Source organism: Podarcis cretensis (assembly GCF_951804945.1).
Source record: "Podarcis cretensis genome assembly, chromosome: 14".
In the NCBI taxonomy this organism is placed as follows: domain Eukaryota; kingdom Metazoa; phylum Chordata; class Lepidosauria; order Squamata; family Lacertidae; genus Podarcis; species Podarcis cretensis.
This window is the reverse complement of record NC_137183.1, coordinates 667,941-683,168: the sequence shown is the minus strand read 5'-3', so window position 1 is coordinate 683,168 and position 15,228 is coordinate 667,941. Positions and strand designations below refer to the sequence as shown.

Below are 15,228 nucleotides of genomic sequence, written 5' to 3'. Positions count from 1 at the left end.
AGAGCAGTGCACAGAAACGCCATTTACTTTCCCACCAGAGCGGTACCTATTTATCTACTTGCACTTTGACGTGCTTTCAAACTGCTAGGTTGGCAAGAACTGGGACCGAAAAATGGGAGCTCACCCCGTCGCGGGGATTTGAACCACCGACCTTCTGATCGGCAAGCCCTAGGCTGAGTGGTTTAGACCAACTTACTAGCAAATAGTCATTCTTGATCTCCACAGCTTCCCCATGGAGAATCCGTATTCTCTCATGGTGAACAAGGTTTAGTGGGCTAGGATGGGGGTCCAGGACTATCACGATCTTCAGCACTGCGTCAACAGCCACCTGGTTTGCTTCGACAGAAAAGTGGATCTTGTCTTGGGAATTCCTGCTCCCATTGTGCTGGTAAAGAACCTCTCCTGCCAGCAGGTCCCTCTGGGTGAAAGAGGACACTTGCTGCCCACCTCGCAGCATCATGCCCCATCTGGGTGGGGCTACTATGCGGAAGAGAATGTCTTCATCAGTCCTGACATCCATGTTGGTCTCCAAGCTGAGGATGGAGGAGTCAATGGTCCCTTGGTTGCCTTGGTGGATGACTAAGCCTGTGGAGCTGCTGATTTTGAGGTAAGGGTCTGAAGCCTGCACTTCCAAGAGAGCTGCCACCTGATGCAGGCCATCAGAAACCTGGAATTGGATCCATCCCCTGTCAGCTCCAGAGTGGACAAAGAGGATTTTCTTCTTCCTTAGGTCATCCTGAGTGAAACGATAGATTTGCCGGCTTCTGTTCTCGACAGTGATAATGCTACCAAAAAGAATGTCCTTCCTTACTAACACTATCTGGGTATCTGAGAAGCCTGAATCCTTGTCAAAGAAGGCGATATCATCAGTGGTCATCAAGCGCTGCCCATGCCGCACCACATTAAAGACCTTGTTGACCAACTGGAATGGAGGGTGGTTGTTCACAGGCTGAATAGAGACCCTGAAAACACCTCTCACGTCCTCAGCCTCGAAGTCAGAGCTTCCCTCTTCCTGCTTGATGGCCACAAATGGAATGTCGTCTTCCAGGGTCTCTGAATGATCATGCTGGTAAACAAGGCGGCCTTGGAGGATGTCTTCATTGGTGAATTTTGTTATCACCTCCTTGCTGGCCGGCACATGCTCAAGTGTCCTCCAGATCAGCTTCCCATGGGTCGGGCCATCTACTACCTCATACATGTAGTTCATGCTGTTCGCACTCTTGACGAACAGGTGGTCCTTGGAGATGACAGCCTGCCCTCCTTCCAAAACAGACAGAAGGACATTGGTCAGGATAGGGGCATCCGGGTCCCCCCCAACCTGTATCCTGTAAGTATATATGGGGGAGTATTGCTCTCCAGCCATGACACGGAATTGGAAGGTGTCTTCAGTCTCCTTTGAGTCTCGGATGGTTGCGCTGTAGCTGAGCTGATGGCTTTGCAAATCATCTTGTGTGAAACCGAAGCCTTCAGTCAGCCTTGTGCCACGAAGCTCAAGGTTCCCCTTTCTGGGTGGCTGAATTATGACATAGTGGAAAGGCTCTGAGCTAGAGCTCAGCTCCTCTAAGGCTGCCCCCAAATCAGCAGAGGTGATGTTCCTTTCTTTCTTATTCATCATCTGGAGGGGGATCATGGTCTTCATCCTGATGGTGGCCCTCTTGATCCTAATGAGGAAGGTGTTGTTTCTCAGAGTCTTCTGACCCACTTGGACCACAAACTGTAGCTTCTCAATTGTATCTTCTGCGTGGTGAACTTCGTCTGTGCTGAAATATTGGATGCGCCCTTGCTCAACATCCTGCTGGTAGAAAGACTCCACCCTCTTCCATTCTCCACCCAGGCTCCCTTGCTTTTGGATCTCACCGTACTGAAGGGGCACAGTCAGGCGATACAAGATGGGCACTTTTTGCTGTATTGCATTGGTCTCTACAGAAAGGTTGGCCAGGGTGATAGGAACCGCACCCCCTTGCGAGACAAAGAGGCCTGTGTTGTTGCGTACCTGGATGTCTGGCTCCACAGCAACCACCCTTAAGGTAGCCACTGGGCTCATCACCATACCATCATTAACTTGGAGAATGAGGGTTGATGTGGGCCCATTTTGGTGGACATAGACCACATGACCAGCTTCCAAGTCCCTGCAGGAAAACTCCTCAATTGGGACTCCAGGGTGGAAGTCATATTCTATGTAGCCTTCTTCCATTCTCTTCCCACCAAGCAGTTGGAATCGTAAGCTGTCACATGGGGTATCATCATCAAGTGCACGGACAATGTCTGGGTTGAGATGCTTGCGCGTGTGCTCCAGAATGACCATGCGATCTCCCTGTGGAAAGACCACTTCAGGGGGATCATTGGCTGGACTTATCTTTATGGGTAGCAGATAGATCTGGCCTTGTTGCAGACACTCTGGGATCCCTTTCCTGGCAGTGACAGTTACCTCCAGCAGCAACTGATCCATTGGTCTCTCAGAGCCATCATGAACGTACTTGACTTTTCGATTGATGATGTCCAACAGAGTAAATTTCCTTCTGCCTCTGGTCCGGGAGATTCCTAACTCCAGTTGCCCATGCCTTGGGTCCATGTTGATGCTGAAAACTACCTGAGACTGCCTGATGTTAGCGCTGTTCAGGTCAATGGTTGGCTGGGTGTGTCGCCACTCCAAAAAAGCCATACCTCCTTCAGCAACAACCAAAGGGCTGACATGCAGCAATTTGGTGAAGTTAGCAAAGACTGGGGGGAGGCTGGCATCAGGGCGACATGGTTCCATAACAGGGCCATGCCAATGGTCAGGAGCAGAACTTGTGGGGGCCTCATCCTGCTCATATGTGTCATCATAGTCAGAGTACTGCTCCAGTTTCCTGCAGCCAGCTGTTATGTCCCTTGTGATGAGAGCATCTTGCAAACTCCTCTTCTCCTCATTTATCCTCAGGTCCTCCAGGCAGCCCACAAAGGAGGTGTTAGAGAAGCTGTTTCCAGACATAAAACCCAGCCCACGCTCTCTCATTCTCTGGGCAGCCTTCTCATTCAGACCTCCCAGGAAGAGTGGCCCTTGAAGATCGAGGTGACTGTGGATACCCTTGTTGGAGGTCTGTGAGGCATAGTAGTCAACGAGGATCTCAAACTTCCGGACATCCATGAAGACCTTGACATAGTGTTCCTCCTCATTGCTGAGGTAAACGTTGTTGTGGAGCACCACGACACCATTGCCCTTCTCCACCACCCCTCTCAAGCGCCCGTCAAAGATCTCCAGGTAGAAGAAGTCATTTTCAAGTCCTGACTGATAGATCAGAGGGGCTTGCTTGATGCTTGTGGTTATTACAAACTCAATGGTCCCTTCATTCCTTGCACTCCAGCTGGGGAGCGCAATATAAGAGTTTGGTCCCAGAAAGCCAAGGGGATCATTGGGCCCAGCAGAGAACTCTACACTGCACCCCTCTCGGATGCTGTGGGATCTCTTGGTGCCACTGCTAGAAGCCAATGCGGACAGGACATCACGATCGTTGAACGTCACCATGTGGAGGCAGCCCCTGAAGGGCACACTCACTCCGATGAGATACGGCAGTTCCAGGCTCCCTGTTCCTCCCACATAGAGGCCATAATTGATGTCCAGCTCCTCCAGGGGTCTTGGAATTTCCACAGAGGTATTGAAAAGGCCATCCACAATCAGGGTCATCCACCCATCGGCCATCAACAGATCAACATCGTGGATGATGAGGTTACTGAGATGTGGTCCTGCTGGGGACTTGAGAGTCAGTTCTTCAGAGCCCAGGTCCATTCTGGCCTACAAAAGGAGAAGGCAAATCAGAATCATTAGAATCATTTGTTCATTAGAACTTTCTGAATGTTCAGTGTGCCTTATGTTTGTTATCTCAGTACAGTAACTCTTTTGACAACTCTGTAAACTAGGCTAGTGTCACAATCTCAATGCTGCAAATTGAGTGAGAGTTTATTGCCAGGCCATGTGAGGAATTCATTTGTTTTAAAATTGGCCTTTGTGATCTAAGGAACTTCTTGTGTGGGTGCTGGCTGCAGAAGGAACTTCTTTGGCCCAGAAATGGAAGACACTACAGGACTTAAACCTCTCAAGAATATGTGGAATCTGGCCATGGAAAAGAAAGCAACTCACAAATTACCTGTTTCTAAAGGATCAGGAACATTTCTAAGCTGTTTGGTGGGATTCTATTTCCTATGTGTCAAATTAGATACAGTATATAAAAATGTTCTTCTCCCACCAAAGTATGAACTCTGGCTTTGTGCTGTTCTCCTGTGTTATGTTTTGTAACCTTGATTATGTTTTTTTGTTTTGTTTGTAATTTTGATGTTACGTTAATTAAAACCTTTAAAAAGTCCTTCTGCTTTCTATCAAAAGTTTGTTTCAAATGCCCAGTTTTTGAGTCCTCTCCAGTCCAGTCTTTAACTGAGACCCTGTTATGCTTCCTTATGCTTCCAATGACATCACTGAAAGTATGGCAGAGTTCAAATACCTTCCCTCAGAGCCCACCTGCAAGCCTTTGAACACCTGCCACATGCTACCTTCCCATTTACAGTGGTACCTTGGGTTAAGAACTTAATTGGTTCTGGAGGTCTGTTCTTAACCTGAAACTGTTCTTAACCTGAAGCACTTTAGCTAATGGGGCCTCCCGCTGCCACTGCACCGCCGCTGCACGATTTCTGTTCTCATCCTGAAGCAAAGTTCTTAACCCGAGGTACTATTCTGGGTTAGCGGAGTCTGTAACCTGAAGCGTCTGTAACCTGAAGTGTCTGTAACCTGGGGTACCACTGTATTTACCTAGCAGAAGTGACAGCAGGGTGGCCCTGCAGGAAGCCTCTCTGTAAGGCTTCCTTACCTTTCCTGGCATGCAGAACAACAGCTTCCCAAACCACAGGAGCCCTGGGGAATTCTGGGGAGCCTGGGGTTGCCTTTTGAGCTGAGTTGGGAGGCAGAGGAAACCATAAATCCCCTGCAGGGAATTGTGCTTCTGAAGTGAATGACTTTCAGCTATGGACGAAGCAAGCCTTCTCTGCCACCAGCTACCCCCTCCTCCTTTTTGAGATCATGGGGTTGTTATTTTTCTGGCTTGAAAATGGAGGATATTGGCAGGAAGGCTGAGAGCACTCCCAGACCATCGCTAGTTTCAGGTGGGATTCAATCACATGCTGGCAAATTCAGGTTTCACAATTATAAGTTGATTGGAAGGTCTTGCCCAACAAAAACCCACTTCCTCAAAAAATTAGACATTCTGGAAAGTGTGGGACAAGACTTGGCTTTGATGAAAGGTCATCTAACCTCCCTGGAAAGAAACCAGAATGAATGTTCATTAAATAATCAATGCAAACAAATGAGGATGATTGCTCAATAAATGGGATCATCTGGAAGCACCCCTGGTATCAGGATTGATTGATTTGTTTGATTTCTATGCCACCCTTCCACCCAGGAGGAAATGGAGCTGGACACAAAACCCCAGGGAGCTGTGCCTGCTCATAATGGGCAGGAAGTGAGGCTCCCCAAACTGGGGAAATTCATGTTCTGACCAAATCCACTCCCATCGCTAGCAACAGCTGCACAATCATGCAATAAAAACTGTTGTGTGTAAAAGCTGCAGGAGAACATCTTGCTGACCTGCAGAATGCCAGCCCGGAGCTCCAACAGTAGATAGTCCTTCTGTCCTGCAGCCAGGAAGAGGAGTCCATTCTGCTGCCGGGTGTAGAACTGCAGATGAAGCTGGATGGTGCTGCAGGAGCTCGCCAAGGGCATCTCTACATAGCCGTCCCCAAAGAAGGACACTGAAAGAGAGATGTTCTGCCATCAACTCTCCTGGCCTGCAATCTTCCAATCTTCCTGCACGGCACTATGAACCTGGTGCCATTTCATATGATTAGTAGGAGAACCACAGGCCTAGCCTGTGGCTTTCATGGCCATGTTCTACTGGGAATATGTGAGACATTTGCCATAAAGTATCAGTCTCTATGCTAGACTAGGGGTGGGCAGCCTGTTTTCTCTCTTGGGGGTCAGATTCCCTGGGGGGTAATCTGGCAGGATGCCCACATGGGACCAAAGCTAGTGGGGGCAGGGCCAGAGTCAAAAGTGGGTGAAGCCCCACCCTCTCTCTCTCTCTCTCTCTCTCTCTCTCTCTCTGACCCCTTCTGAATGCCACTTGGTGGAAACCGAAGGAGAGGTGGGTGCTCCATGCTCAGATCCTGCTTGTAATTTTCCCATAGGCAACTGTGAGAAAAGGACACTGAACTGGATGGGCTATTGGTCTGATCCAGCAGATACTCTTCTTAATGTTATGATTATGATCATTATTATTTATTAAATTTGTCTACTGCCCTTCATCTGAAGATCTCAGGGCAGTTCACATCAAAAAATGAATGAAAAAGAAAGAAAAGTCCCACAAAGTACATAATAAAAACAAGAACAAAACTAAACAAAAATGCCGCCCTCCCACAAACATATTTAAAGGACATAGACAGTTAATCAGCCAAAGGCCTGGTTGAAGAGCAAGGTTTTCGCCTGATGCCTAAAAACATATAATGAAGGTCCCAGTGATGTTAGGTCAGGACGTTATGTGTCTTGCCCCAGTGAACAACCTGGCTGTTGAATTCTGCATTAGCTGAAGTTTCCTGTCAGGAAACTGCCATCAGTTCAAGAGGGAGAGAGCAAAAGCCAAATGGATTATAGGGAGCCTCCAGGGATCGTGGGAAGTAGCTCCTCTTCAATGGAGGAGAGTAAATACGCCTCCAGTGGAGAGGAGGTGCAGGAGTCAGAAGTGGCGAGGCGGTCCCCGGACTCCTTGCCTGGGAGAAGCGGGAAGGAAAGTGGTCCTCCGCTGCCCATGCCCTCTTTGCGCAGAAAGCATCCACGCAGAGGGGGAGACGCAGACTGGACGTCAAGAAGCTGCTTTGCTGGGGAAAGTTTAGGAACCGCCCACTCATGGATTCTGCCAGCGATTGAGTCAGCCACGTGAGAGTGGCGCTCCGGACAAATAAAGTTTATTTTGGAAGCAAAGCCAAGGCTTTGCTGCCAAGTAGGGAGATATTTGCCTGCTTGCTCTCGAGCAACCCCTTGGAAACATAACATTTCCGAACCATCTTCAGAGGCAGCCCTATGTATAACGCATTGCAGTAATCTAACCTTGAGGTTACCAGAGTGTAGAGAACAGTAGTTAGGCTCTCCCTGTCCAGATAGGGGCATAGATGGGCCACCAGCCAAAGCTGAAGGAAGGCACTTGGTGCCACTGAGGCCACCCAAGACTCTAGCAACAGCAATGGATCCAGGAGGACCCCCAAGCTACATAGCCACTCCTTCAGAGTGTGACCTCATCAAGAGCAGGCAGCCTCCCATTCACCCACTCTTGGGAACTGCTGATTAACGGTGCCTCAGTCACTGCTTGCCTGGGCTGTGTGCCCCTTACCTGGCCTGCTACACCATGCCTCGCCCTATCTTGAACCCCCTGCCCAGCTCCTCTCTACCCACACATTTCCTATGCCCTTTTATTTAAAACAACAAAAAACACTAAATTATAACACCCATAGATTAAGAGTTATTTAAAAACCATTTTAAACAGCAAGGGCAGTAAAACCAATAACAGAGCCCCCAACAGGAACCCCTAGACACTGCTCCAACCCAAGAGTTTGTTCCAGCCTTCTGTAGCTGGAGTGAGACCAGGGCCCCCCTCCTAGGCCAGATGGAAAATGCCTTCCAAGCAGGGAGCAGGATCTCCAGCACCAGCAGCTGATGTTCCTCTGCCTCCCCAGGGGCCTCTTTGTAGCTGGAGTCAGTTTTAAAAATGTACCTCTAGAACCACACCCAATTTTGCCTGTGGACCTGCCTACCACTGGCATTTTGCCTCAGAAAGGTCCCCTGCCCCGAAGAATAGTGGCTGTACATTTTGCCTCATATCTCAGGTTTTACAAATGCTAGCATCTTACTCTTTTTAAGAATATAAAAGCTGAAAGTCTTGGGGTTATTGTTCACCGGGGGGGGGGCTGCTCCTTGCAAACACCCATGCCTAGGGAACCTTGGGAATTGTAGCTTTCTGAGGAAACTAAACATCTTGAGAAGGATCAGCACTTCCACACATGGCAGGATGGGTGTAGCCCGGATTTATGTGGGGAGGGCAGGACACTCACCCGCCACTTCCTCTGTCTGGCTCAGTCTAGCAGATTCAGAATGAAATGTCTCAACAACAGTTGTTTTAAATTTCTTTCTTTTGATCCCAAGTACTCAGAAATCTTCCTACAATTTCTACTTTTAGTTAAGTATTTTTATTTATTTACTTGATTTTGGGGGTGGATATTGCCCCCCTCCCTAGCTACACCCAGGCACTGCAGTTCCACGGCAAGCCAGTTAAAGAAGCCTAAAAACATCTATGAGAATAATAAACTTTGAACAAATAATATGTTAAAATTAGGTATTTAAGACTTAGATTATATTCAAAGTTAGGGACAAACTATTGAAAATGTGTATAATAAGAATGGAAATAAGGTGACAAATTGCTGATTAAAGTTTTATTAAATATGGAATGCAGGAGCGGGAGATGTGAGGAAGTCCAAAGATGAAGAAAAGTTGGTTATTACATGATGCTAATTATTATGTTTGTTCTTGTTATTTGCATATGTCGGTTTTTTTTTTTTGTATTCTAAAGAAAAAACCCTTAATAAAAAATTTATAAAAAAGTAATAATAAAGAAGCCTAAAAACAGTGTAAGGCTGCCCAGGAGATTTACCTATAGTTAACAAGTTCTCTGCATGATCCTATGCATGTTTCCTTATAGGTAAGTGTCACCATATTCTTTCTACAGGGTTTGGATTTCCAGCAGTAAATATCTGCAGCACCAGAACATAGGTTGCGGCACCCGGGGTGGGCAAATCGCCGATGCCACTGGAGCACCCCGACCCCGACCCAAGCAGGTCTGTGTCCATTCAGGGGGGAGCCTAGCTGGCCAACACAGCCTTTGGTGGGTGAGACCTCCCGATGTCTGTGGAGAAGAGCACCAGGCCAGGCTGTGCTGGGGTCACCCATGGCACGTCTCCCTCCACCTGTGCCCAGTTACCATGGGTGTGGGCTGCAGGGATCCCTGTGGAAGCTGGCACCACGTTGCACTCCCAAAAAAATTTGCACCTGGGGCCACAGTCCCCCTGCTCCCCCCTGCTATGCCCCTGGATATTTGTGATCCTTGCTCCCCAATTATTTTCAATTTTTAAAAAACGACCATGAATATCAAGGCACCCCAGACCTTGCAATACCAATTACAAACGCTAGATGGGAATGTTAACTGTTCAATATCACTCTCAATCTCCCTCTAGCTTCTTTGCTGTCACCTGTCCCATCTCAAAGAGCAGTTTAGCTTGCAATGAAATGAGTGTGTTAACTGACTAAGGGCTCATTCACCGTTCTGCTTCTGCTGTGCCTAGAAAGCACTGGTCCAAAAGGTTCTCCCCTTGCCTAATAGGGAAAACCCACTGTTGAGTGATAAATGGAAGAAATGGCAACCTGAGGAGAACCCAATAGCCATTTGCTCCGACTGTGTGCTCAAGAGCAGTTTTCCCTGGGGAAAAGCCCAAGAGGAAATGTAGAGAAACCCTAAGCTGACAAAAGCCAGACCTTGCCTAATTTCAAGACATAAGAAGAAAGGATACCCCAAGGAGTGCATTTCACAGATGGGTATTCCAGAGAGCCCAGGAAGGGATGGTGGGACCCCTGACTCTCCAGATGTTAGGACCACAGCTGCTACCTCCCTGATCATTGGCCTGCTGGGCTGTTGGGATCTGAGGTCTGACACCTAGAAGGGCACAGCTTCCCCATAGGTAGGCTAGATGAAAGAGCTTTTAAGGGGGGTGGGGGAAGCTCAGGTCGAGGAGTGAAATATGGCCCCAGAACCTCCCAGGCCAGCCCTTGAAACTCTGCCCCAGGTCTGCTCTGCAATCTCCTCAAGTGCTTAATCTGCCTGGAAGGTGTCCTTGAACTGGGAAAATGCCTCTTGACTGCCTGGATGGAGGAGGAAGAAATGTGGGTGGGTGTAGAAGTAGCAGGCATTTGTCCAAGCCAACCCTCCCTCACAAAGTTACTGTTAACAGGATGGTACCTGTTCACCACATCTTGAGCTGAGATGCTCCAGCAGCTAATGCCATTGCTCCTGCTTTGGGGTCTGTCCCGTCCCCCTCCCCCCACTACTTCACTGACCAGAGCAAACAGGATCCTTTAAATGGGCCATTTGTAGTCACTCAGCCTGGCATTCAGCCAGAGCATGACACTGTCAGCACACTTGTTCCTGAGGCTGAATCACTCTCCCTGTAATTTTATCCTCATCTTCCTGACCCAGTTCCATTATGTTCCTTGATGCGGCATGAAGAGAACAGGGAAGCTCTTGGGGCTGCTTTTCTATGTCTATGTCGTTTTTCCTGACAGCGGTATCTGTTGTGCTGTGAGGAAAGTGGCAGGCTGCAGCAACAAATTATATAAGTCATTTCCAAGGAGAGGCACGACACCAAACAATCAGATATCCTGTGCAATCCCTGTCAATGATGGTGATGCTAATAGTCAGGGATGCTGGAGGGCAGAGCAGATGCACTGCATGCAAGTGCTGGTTGCAGGCTTCCATTAACTTCTAGTTGGCCATTGTGAGAACAGGATGCTGGACTAGATAAGAACATGGAAATGTAAGAGGAGCCTGCTGGAACAGGCCAGTGGCCCATCTAGTCCAGTATCCTATTCTCACAGCGGGCAACCCCGTACCTGTGGGAAACCTGCACACAGGATTCGAGCACAAGAGCGTTCTCCCCTCTTGTGGTTTCCAGCAACTGTGGAGGCAGACCATTGCCATTGTGAATGTCTCTTTCTAAAGCCACAAGCTGGGACAGGGCAACGGGAGCTCACCCCATTGCAGGGATTCGAACCACCAACCTTCTGATTGACAAGCCCAAGAGGCTCAGTGGTTTAGACCATAGCACCACCTGCGTACCAACCCACGCCAGTGCAAGTAGATAAATAGGTACCGCTGCAAGTGGTGTTTCTGTGCACTCTGGCTTCGTTCACGGTGTTTAGTCATGCCAGCCACATGGAAAGCTGTCTGTGGAAAAACGCTGGTTCCCTTGGTCTGAAAGTGAGATGAGCACTGCAACCCCATAGTCGCCTTTGACTGGACTTAACCGTCCATAAGTCCTTTACCTTTTACCTTTTACCTCTAAAGCCATCCAAGTTGGTGGCCAACACTGCCTCCTGAGGGAGTTCCATAGCTGAACCACGGGCTTTGACCTGATCTAGCAGGCTCTTCTTATAGAATCATAGAATCATAGAGTTGGAAGAGACCACAAGGGCCATCGAGTCCAACCCCCTGCCAAGCAGGAAACACCATCAGAGCACTCCTGACATATGGTTGTCAAGCCTCTGCTTAAAGACCTCCAAAGAAGGAGACTCCACCACACTCCTTGGCAGCAAATTCCACTGTCAAACAGCTCTTACTGTCAGGAAGTTCTTCCTAATGTTTAGGTGGAATCTTCTTTCTTGTAGTTTGGAACCATTGCTCCGTGTCCGCTTCTCTGGAGCAGCAGAAAACAACCTTTCTCCCTCCTCTATGTGACATCCTTTTATATGTTTGAACATGGCTATCATATCACCCCTTAACCTCCTCTTATCCAGGCTAAACATGCCCAGCTCCCTTAGCCGTTCCTCATAAGGCATCGTTTCCAGGCCTTTGACCATTTTGGTTGCCCTCCTCTGGACACGTTCCAGTTTGTCAGTGTCCTTCTTGAACTGTGGTGCCCAGAACTGGACACAGTACTCCAGGTGAGGTCTGACCAGAGCAGAATACAGTGGCACTATTACTTCCCTTGATCTAGATGCTATACTCCTATTGATGCAGCCCAGAATTGCATTGGCTTTTTTAGCTGCCGCGTCACACTGTTGGCTCATATCAAGTTTGTGGTCAACCAAGACTCCTAGATCCTTTTCACATGTACTGCTCTCAAGCCAGGTGTCACCTATCTTGTATTTGCCCAAGTGCAATACTTTACATTTCTCCCTGTTAAAATTCATCTTGTTTGTTTTGGCCCAGTTCTCTAATCTGTCAAGGTCGTTTTGAAGTGTGATCCTGTCCTCTGGGGTGTTAGCCACCCCTCCCAGTTTGGTGTCATCTGCAAATTTGATCAGGATGCCCTTGAGTCCATCATCCAAGTCATTGATAAAGATGTTGAATAAGACCGGGCCCAAGACAGAACCCTGTGGCACCCCACTAGTCACTCTTCTCCAGGATGAAGAGGAACCATTGATGAGCACCCTTTGGGTTTGGTCAGTCAGCCAGTTACAAATCCACTGAGTGATAGCATAGTCAAGTCCGCATTTTACCAGCTTCTTTACAAGAATATCATGGGGCACCTTGTCAAATGCCTTGCTGAAATCAAGGTAGGCTACATCCACTGCGTTCCCTTCATCTACCAGGCTTGTAATTCTGTCAAAAAACAAGATCAGGTTAGTCTGACATGACTTATTTTTCAGAAATCCATGCTGACTATTGGTGATCACAGTATTCCTTTCTAGGTGCTCACAGACTGTTTGCTTAATGATCTGCTCCAGAATCTTCCCTGGTATTGATGTCAGACTGACTGGGCGGTAATTATTTGGGTCCTCTCTTTTTCCCCTTCTTGAAAATAGGGACAACATTTGCCCTCCTCCAGTCTGCCGGGACTTCGCCTGTTCTCCAGGAATTCTCAAAGATGACTGCCAGTGGTTCTGAGATCACATCTGCCAGTTCTTTTAATACTCTTGGATGCAGTTCATCTGGCCCTGGAGACTTGAATACATCTAAACTAGCCAAGTATTCTTGTAATATCTCCTTAGTTATTCTGGGCTGTGTTTCCTCTGCTGAATCATTTGCTCCAAATTCTTCAGGTCGGGCATTGATTTCTTTATTGGAGAAGACTGAGGCAAAGAAGGCATTGAGGAGTTCAGCCCTTTCTGTGTCCCCTGTTTGCATTTCACCATCTTCTCCTCTGAGTGACCCCACTGTTTCTTTGTTCTTCCTTTTGCTACGAACATACCCATAAAAGCCTTTTTTGTTGCTTTTAACCTCTCTAGCAAGCCTGAGTTCATTCTGTGCTTTAGCTTTTCTGACTTTGTGTCTACACGTGCTGGCTATTTGTTTGAATTCCTCTTTGGTGGTTTCCCCCCTTTTCCATTTTTTGTACACATCCTTTTTTAATCTTAACTCAGTTAAAAGTTCTTTAGATAGCCACCCTGACTTCTTTAGGCACCTTCCATGTTTCCGTCTCATTGGTATTGCCTGAAGTTGTGCTTTTACTATCTCCTTCTTAACAAACTCCCAGCCATCATGAACTCCCTTTCCTTTTAGTATTACTGTCCATGGGATCTCACCCAGCACTTCCCTAAGTTTTATGAAGTCGGCTTTCTTAAAGTCAAGAAATTGAGTCCTAGTATGCTTGGCTGCTCCTTTCTGCTGTATAGTAAACTTCAGAAGAGCATGATCACTCGCGCCTAATGATCCTTCCACTTCTACCCCACTAACCAGGTCATCAACATTGGTTAGGACCAGATCTAAAATGGCTGTTCCTCTTGTTTCTTCTCCCACTTTCTGGACAATGAAGTTGTCTGCAAGGCCAGTGAGGAACCTGCTTGACCTTATGCTCTTGGCTGAGTTTGACATCCAGCAAATATCTGGGTAATTCATAGAAAAAGGGACATGGCAGGGGTGCCCGATATCCCCATTACTTTTTATATCAGTCCTGGAGGTTTTGTTGAACATGTTCAGGGGGGACCAGCTGGTAAAAGGAGTTCAGGTCGGAGCTAAACACTATAAATTGAAGGCATTTGCAGATGACCTAGTATTGACGTTACAAGAGCCAGACACTAGTACAAAAAGAGTTTTAGAGTTAATTCAATTCTTTGGCCAGGTGGCAGGATTCAAGTTGAACAAACAAAAAACTAAAGTTCTGGAAAAAAACTTAACAAATGTTGAAAGAGAGAGATTCCAAAATGAAACTGGGTTAATGGTGGCAAAGAAAGTAAAATATTTGGGGATTAACATGACATCTAAAAATGTGAACTTATTTAAAGACAATTATGATAAATGTTGGACAGAGTTAAAGAAAGATCTAGAAATATGGTCGAATTTGAAGCTTTCCTTGTTAGGCCGAATTGCAGTGATTAAAATGAATGTATTGCCTAGAATGTTATTTTTGTTTCAGACATTACAAATTGTGGATAAACTGGATTGTTTCAAGAAGTGGCAGAAAGATATATCTAAATTTATCTGGCAGGGCAAAAAGCCCAGAATAAAATTTAAGATACTTACTGATGTAAAAGAAACAGGGGGGTTTGCCCTGCCGGATTTGAGACTGTACTATGAATCAGCAGCTTTCTGCTGGTTGAAAGATTGGCTACTTCTTGAGAATGCAGATATTCTGGATTTGGAAGGATTTGATAATAGGTTTGGTTGGCATGCATATTTATGGTACGACAAGGTTAAAGTTCACAAGGGTTTTAAAAACCATATTGTTAGGAAAGCATTATATAATGTTTGGATTCGGTACAAGGATTTGTTGGAAAATAAAACTCCTAGGTGGTTATCACCTATGGAGGCTAAGGAGGTGAAGAAACTTAATATGGAATCCAAATGGCCAAAATATTCTGAAATTTTAGAACAAGAAAGCGGTGAATTTAAACTACAGAGTTTTGAGAAATTAAAGCCCAAGGTGCGAGATTGGCTTCATTATTATCAAATAATGGAAACCTTTAAACAAGATAGGAAAATTGGCTTCCAGGTGGAGAAATCGAAATTGGAAACAGAACTGTTAGAACCCAGTACTAAGAATGTATCAAGAATGTACAATTTGTTGCTGAAGTGGAATACAATAGATGAGACAGTTAAATCAGCTATGATTAAATGGGCACAGGACATTGGACATGACATTATGTTTGCTGACTGGGAACAGTTATGGACCACCGGTATTAAATTCACGGCATGTAATGCCCTAAGAGAAAATATTATGAAAATGATTTACAGGTGGTACATGACCCCAGTTAAGCTTGCGAAGATTTATCATCTGCCCAATAATAAATGTTGGAAATGTAATGAAACTGAAGGTACCTTCTTTCACCTTTGGTGGACCTGCCCAAAGATTAAAGCCTTCTGGGAAATGATTTATAATGAAATTAAGAAGGTACTTAAATGTACTTTTCATAAGAAACCAGAGGCATTTCTCTTGGGCATGGTCGGCCAA

The 15,228-nt window shown here is 46.6% G+C and overlaps 1 protein-coding gene across 1 annotated transcript in view; it reads right to left on the bottom strand.

Annotated features, from left to right (window-relative positions):
• CSPG4 (chondroitin sulfate proteoglycan 4) overlaps positions 1–15,228 on the bottom strand; it is a 137,852-nt gene that overhangs the window by 32,509 nt on the left and 90,115 nt on the right. The window contains exons 2-3 of the mRNA XM_079953111.1: positions 5,612–5,775; positions 197–3,772 (exon numbers count right to left, since the gene is read on the bottom strand). Coding sequence (XP_079809237.1) covers positions 197–3,772; positions 5,612–5,775 — 3,740 coding nt within the window. The remainder of the gene's footprint in view (positions 1–196; positions 3,773–5,611; positions 5,776–15,228) is intronic.